Source organism: Cyprinodon variegatus, unplaced genomic scaffold (genome assembly GCF_000732505.1).
Source record: "Cyprinodon variegatus isolate N-32 unplaced genomic scaffold, C_variegatus-1.0 Scaffold723, whole genome shotgun sequence".
NCBI classification, from domain to species: domain Eukaryota; kingdom Metazoa; phylum Chordata; class Actinopteri; order Cyprinodontiformes; family Cyprinodontidae; genus Cyprinodon; species Cyprinodon variegatus.
In genome coordinates this window covers 204348-210523 of record NW_015151176.1, presented here as the reverse complement: position 1 = coordinate 210523, position 6176 = coordinate 204348, and the positions used below count along the sequence as shown (strand labels likewise).

At 46.0% G+C, this 6176-nt stretch overlaps 1 protein-coding gene across 3 annotated transcripts in view; it reads right to left on the bottom strand.

Annotated features, from left to right (window-relative positions):
- The window catches only part of phldb1 (pleckstrin homology-like domain, family B, member 1), a 51069-nt gene that overhangs the window by 14681 nt on the left and 30212 nt on the right, over positions 1-6176 (bottom strand). The window contains exons 7-12 of one of the 3 annotated variants that reach the window (XM_015395059.1): positions 5148-5303; positions 4958-5068; positions 4782-4871; positions 4566-4643; positions 754-903; positions 336-476 (exon numbers count right to left, since the gene is read on the bottom strand). In XM_015395059.1, coding sequence (XP_015250545.1) covers positions 336-476; positions 754-903; positions 4566-4643; positions 4782-4871; positions 4958-5068; positions 5148-5303 — 726 coding nt within the window. The remainder of the gene's footprint in view (positions 1-335; positions 477-753; positions 904-4565; positions 4644-4781; positions 4872-4957; positions 5069-5147; positions 5304-6176) is intronic. The other 2 variants (XM_015395060.1, XM_015395061.1) reach the window with 2 other exon arrangements.

Here is a 6176-nt window from a genome sequence, read left to right as displayed (position 1 = left end):
TTATGTGCTTGTTTGTTCTGTCTAAAATGTTTATTTTGGAATAAAGAGGTTAATATAAAAAAAATATTTTGTGTCCGATTCATCGATTAATCGAAAGAATAATCGGCCGATTCATCGATTTTCAAAATAATCGTTAGTTGCAGCCCTATACTTGACCTAACCTTTGTTCACAGATTGGTAATAAACCTAAAGCAGGAGGGGGGGAGCAGCAGGAAGGGGGGGAGCAGCAGCAGGGCTTCAGTTCTCTGGTGAAAAAGGTCCTCACTCTGACACATAAAAAACAGGAACAAACACACGCAGACAACAGTTTCCTGGACAGGAGGAGGCGGCTCTACCTGCAGCACAGGTCTGCGGCCTGACGGCGATCTGAGCGAGAGAGGGGGGGCACCGAGCTGCGTGGAGCCGGCCATCAGCTCCTGGTACCACTGCTCTAAATCTAGCTTGGCGAGTCGAGGCCGAGCGGCCTCCGGCTGCAGCTGGAGAGCAGAGCAGGTGAGCAGCAGACAGAGGGGGAAAAGGAGACGTTAGAAAGCATTGAAAGAGAGCAGAAGCAGCCCTGAGATGCTGCTGTGGTTCACTGAGGCTGGGATTCAGCTTTGCTTCCCTTCTTCAGTCATGTTGGTGTAAAACTGGCCTTAACTTTGGGTTTGACTACTTTAATTAAACTCAGGCAGCATTTCAGGGTCTGCTGCTCAAACAGAAATGAACAAACCTGCAGGAGGAAGAAGGAAAAGATGGGAGGAGAAGACAAACCTCCACAGACAGAGAGAGGGAGGAGCCGTGGCGAGAGAAGGCGGGGTCTACTGCTCCGGGCTGCAGGGGCTGGCGGAGTGGGGAGGTAGGGGAGGACTCCACCTTGGGCATCCCATAGATGTGATTTAACTGGCCCACTGTCACATACTCCTTCATAGGGGAGCAGGATGGGGAGGAGCAGAAAGGGACAGGTCAGCAGGACGAGGAGAGGAGGGAAAACATCGGCTAACAGGAAGCAGGACAAACATCTGACATTCCTCTTCTAACGGCTCCAACGACCAAACCTCAACTCAGAAACATCCTCTGTTCATCCGGGACTTTCAGCCAATCACAAACCACCTCCATCAAACACGCCATGATGAAAAACGGCTTGACTCACAGCAGACCTGCATGCAGCGCAAAGCCAAACACAGCCAGCAGATGGCGCAACGTGGCATGGAAACAGAAAGACAGCCGGCGTTCTGTCAGACCAGCATACTCATAGTCAATACGCACGCAGAAGACGTCAGATTTGCATACTTCTGACACTGTAAGTGGAAGGAATGTGATAAACAAAAAAGTTTTAGCCGCTAAACAGAACTTAAAGTTAACTGCTTTAAACACAGACAGCCTCACTTTCTTTGTTCGCAATTTCACACCCTGACGTAAAAGCTAACCGCTCAGGTTGTCATACAACAGTTAAGTGTATGTAGATGTTGACAAGCTGATCTGCAAATGTAAAGGAAGTTGTTTAAATGTCCCATTTTTCTTGCACACGCATGCGTTGTACTATGGGTACGCTGGTCTGATGGGGTCTGACGACACCGGAGCTAACGTCCAGTCAGGACGGAGCCGGCGTCCAGCTGCCAGAACCGTCCTTCTTAACCCGACCCAGAGGCAGATGGGATGAGAGTTGGTTCTGACGGACGGCGAGCAGCTGAGAGGATCCTCAACTGGAATCAGGTTTGACTAGACCAGGGGTCGGCAACCCTAAATGTTCAAAGAGCCATATTGGACCAAATAAAACAAATAAAAGATCTGTCCGTCTTATATCAGCCTAATGCTACGTCGTTCACACTGTACGCGCTTTCAGCAGCAGGTTTACATGCAAAGTCAATGGTTGATGGGCATCAAGGTGCATCAAAAGGTGCTGCAGCATCTATAGCAGCAGGAGCGACGCGTTTTGAAGCATCGGAGCAGCTGAAGAGCTTCTGAACATCTGAGGCGCATGACAGCCTTCACAAGCAGCAGCTGCTGGAGGTGGAAAAATTGAGCTTTTGCTGCTGGACACGCCGCATCAACCAATCAGAGAAGCTGATCTGGGAGCTGGCAGGGAGTCAGACGCAGCACTGCTGATGCAGAGCGCTATGATCACTCCTCTGAAACACTTTATTAACGCCTAAATTAACTTAGAATGTAGAAACCTGCCGGTAAAATATGTTGGCTTTTATTATCCTGGTGCCTGCAGTTTATACCAAATACCTGAAAAACGCTAATATCTACTTCCAGCCGCCACCAACAGTAGGGGAAAAACCCCAAGAGGCGAGCGGTTCCCACAGAGAAATAATCTTTGAAGGCAGGATGGTAATCTGGATGAACTGACTGCACAGACCATGTTTTCAGGAGGACTTTGTCACTTTAAACATATTCAAACAACTTTTTACTCACTGATCACAGCAAATATAGCAAAGCCGCTCTCTGCCAGTTAATGCAGGAGCAGCAGAAGCATCAGACGCATCTGGACACACTTTACTGGACGCACTACAGGAGCATCAAAAAGCGTATCTGACCATAATGTGGACAAGCATGAAAAAGGAAGCAGCAGATGATTTTCTGTTGCTGAAATCGTACGCGGTGTGAACGTAGCATTATGGCCCTGAAGTGTATATTAGCCATCTATCAAAATGACCCAATAGGCTTAAATACATAATAAATAATTCATGATTAAATGTTTATTTTCCCTGCAGTGCATCCTGGAGAAAATGACACCATGTGACTAATCCGCTGTACGATAGTTTCACTGCCGTTAATGTATTCTGATTTATTGCATCAACGGAATTTTAGAAATACAGTTAAGAAATTAGATTTGCGTTATTTTTATTTTGAGGATTTGGGAAAAAAATGAAATATACATGATAGGACTCATGTAATTTCAAACCTCTGTGTGGAAATCAAATGCAGTCCTCTTCAAACCACAGTAAAAATATACCGTAACTTTCGGACTATTGGCCACACCTGAATATAAGCCGCAGAAGCTAAATTGCATGATTTGTACATATACAAGCCGCACCGGACTATAAGCTGCAGGTTTTTTATGTTTAATGTCCGTCTTTCTGTCTCGTACCACTCGCGGTTAGTCTGCTTCCGTAGGACCTCCGCATTCCCCCGCGCGCAGCTACCGTACTTGTGTGTTGAAGCAAATGTGACGTCAACATGGTGGATGGTAAAATCCAGATATTTAGGTATTACCCTAGTGGCCGTTAGCTGTAAAAGTCCATAGATAAGCTGCATTGTTATATAAGCCGCAAGGTCGAAAAATGGGGAAAAAGTCGCGGCTTATAGTCTGAAATTTACGGTAATCTGCTTTTCCTCACCTTATCGGGACAACAGTGCAAAAAGCAGCCTTTTGATGAGGTACGTAGGCTGTTATAACAGAAATAGGCTAATATATATTCCCAAAAAAGTTAAAAATCAATCCACTGGACTTTCTTTCCATGTTTGAAGACGTTTTGCTTCCCATCCAGGAAGCCATTTAAATTCAAAATGTCAGTAGTAGAGTTGAGTTCCAGGCTTTAACTGGCAGCCCAAAAAAGCCTTGTTTTGGTTTAGAAAACAAGCAAATTGAAACGGATGAACGGGTCCCCCCCTTTGGAATGGGGGTCGTTTAGCTTATTTTGTTAGCCTGCAATGCCCCATAGCTGTCTATGTCTCTGAAAGGGGGGTCGTTAAAGGGAAATGTTGGCCTGGCTGAATAGGCAAGGTCTTCCGTTTCCCTGTAAAGGGGTTTGGGGTTGCGATGATAGCGGGAAGGAATCAACCCTATCGCTGCATTGTAGGTTTTTAAAAACTGAAATCTAGTCCCCCCCCCCTCTGTTTAAGGTTGGTGTTTCTCTCTTAACAAATATGGCTTCCTTCACTCCCCTCTCAAACCACCTGTCTTCTTTGTCCTAAATGTGAACATTCTGGTCCTCCAAAGAATGTCCTTTGTTTATAAGGTGTTCCACACGGCGGTTTGAAATAACTGATATAATTTAATGACAGTGCAGCCACCAGTGCAGCCTTCATCCTGGCACCGCAATGAAACATGTCGCAGGCTATGTCGCAAATCTTTGTTAATAGAAATGTTTAAATCTATTTATTATACAGAGTTTTACAGCGTCGGAAACATAAAGAATGTTTTTCTTGTCCTCCTACACACTATATTATAAACAAAAAAAAAAATCCCTCTTTTTCCATTTTCATAGATTTTAAAGAAGCTCCAGGGAGCCGCGGGTTGCTGACCCCCAGACTAGAGGCTTGATTTGAAGCAGGAGTTCCAAACATTCCCGCCTGTGACGCCAATTAATTCCTACTATTAATACAGTAAATTAAAGTGAATAAATGCTGATATTTCTGTCTGTATTCAGCTGATATAAGTTTTCCGACCCTTTGGACATCATGGAGGAGGGACGTGGTGCTGACAGTTTTTATTATCTTCTATTATCAGTTTAAATTATCCAATGATACCAAAACACTTAAAAATCCCCAACAGTGGCCGACATTAAAGACGATAAATCACGCGTCCCATATTACATCCCGGGGTTACGGCATGCAGGAGCCGTTAGGTGGGTTACCTCTGTGGGGCTGCTGGGGAACAGCTGACAGAGGGGGGAGGACGAGGTCTGGGAGTGGGAGGGGTGCACCGCCGCTTCCTGTTCGACAGGCAGGGAAGATGGCGGCAGGTCTGAGACGCTTCATCGCTCCAACTCAGGTAATAATCAATAAATCAGCCCCCAGAGCGGCGGTCTGAGGCCAGGCATGCTGCGGGACGGCTGCAGCCCTTCACTCACCTCCCTCATGGCGTTTGAAGACTTGGGGAAGCTCTTCCCTCCAGTCAGGGTTTGGTATCTCTTCTCCAGAGCCGACAGCCGCTCCTTCTCCTGGGGAATCAGAGCAGAGCAGAGCAGAGCTTAGAGTTCCTCCAGGCGTTTCCTGGCTTTCGCTGAGGCCGTGTCTGGATGCCAACCTTCTGGAGCATCTGCATCATGAGCGTCCGGTCCTTGGCCAGCCGCTCACACTCCTGGGAAGCCTGCTGGCCGAGCTGGTTGGCCTGCTTCTCCAGAGCGGAAACCTTCTCCTAAGAGCAGAAGAGGAACCCGACCCTCAGCATCAGCTGACAGAACCGCAGCGTGGAGCTTTTTATCGGCTGTCCTCACCTTCCTCTTGGCCACGCTGCGGTGGTACTCCGCCTTCTCCTGCAGAAGCTGCTGGCTGATGGTCTCGCGTTCCTCCTCCAGGCTGCTTTCTCTCTCCAGCTGCTGGAACTCCAGATCCTCAAACTTTTTGGTCCCTGCTTCCAGAGCCTCTCCGTCCTGACAGAACACATCAGAACATCAGGAGGGTAACAAACGTAAAACAGAGCTGTGTTCAAAAGCAGCAGCAGCCTGAAGCATGGCGGTGGAGGTGTGATGGCTCGCAGACACATTCTTCCACTGGGTTCCTGTTTAAATGAAAACACTCGACTAAAACTGGAAGGAAAGAGCAGAACTTTGGCTCCAGAGGGACCGCTGGATCTACAGAAATTTATTTTTTTAATGAAAAAAACTAAAATGTCAAAGAAAACACTTGAATCTGACAAAAGTAATAATAAATAGAGTCAGACGATGCTTCGCAACCATCCTTCAACAGAATTACTTTAAAAATAAAGTCCTTGTTTTTTGGTCATGCCCGACTTTAAATAAATCAATACTGTTCAGCAATTCACACGGTTCTAATAGAGGCCTTTAATGTCCATATTAATAATGATTTTGTAATCAAATATGTGACTCTGGATAGAGGAGGGGATATAAAGATGCTCCAGGCTCTACACTGCACAAACAATCCAGAAAGAAGTAAACACTTAAGTGTATTTACCCTGAATTTGAGCAGGTAAATAAGAGGATTTGCCAATGGAATTAGTATTTTTACTCTTAAAATAAGATAATTAGATAATATTCTATTCCATTCAGTTTATTTATATTGGGCCAACTCACAACATGTCATCTCAAGGCACTTTACAGTTCACCAGATCGTCGAGTAAAATTGATTCAAAGTTTTGTATCTAAGGAAAATCAGCTGATTGCATGCAAAGACAATCCCTCACACTAAGCATGCTTGTAGTGACAGTGGAGAGGAAAAACTCCCTTTGAACAGGAAGAAACCTCCAGCAGAACCAGGCTCAGTGTGAGCGGCCATCTGCTGAGGCC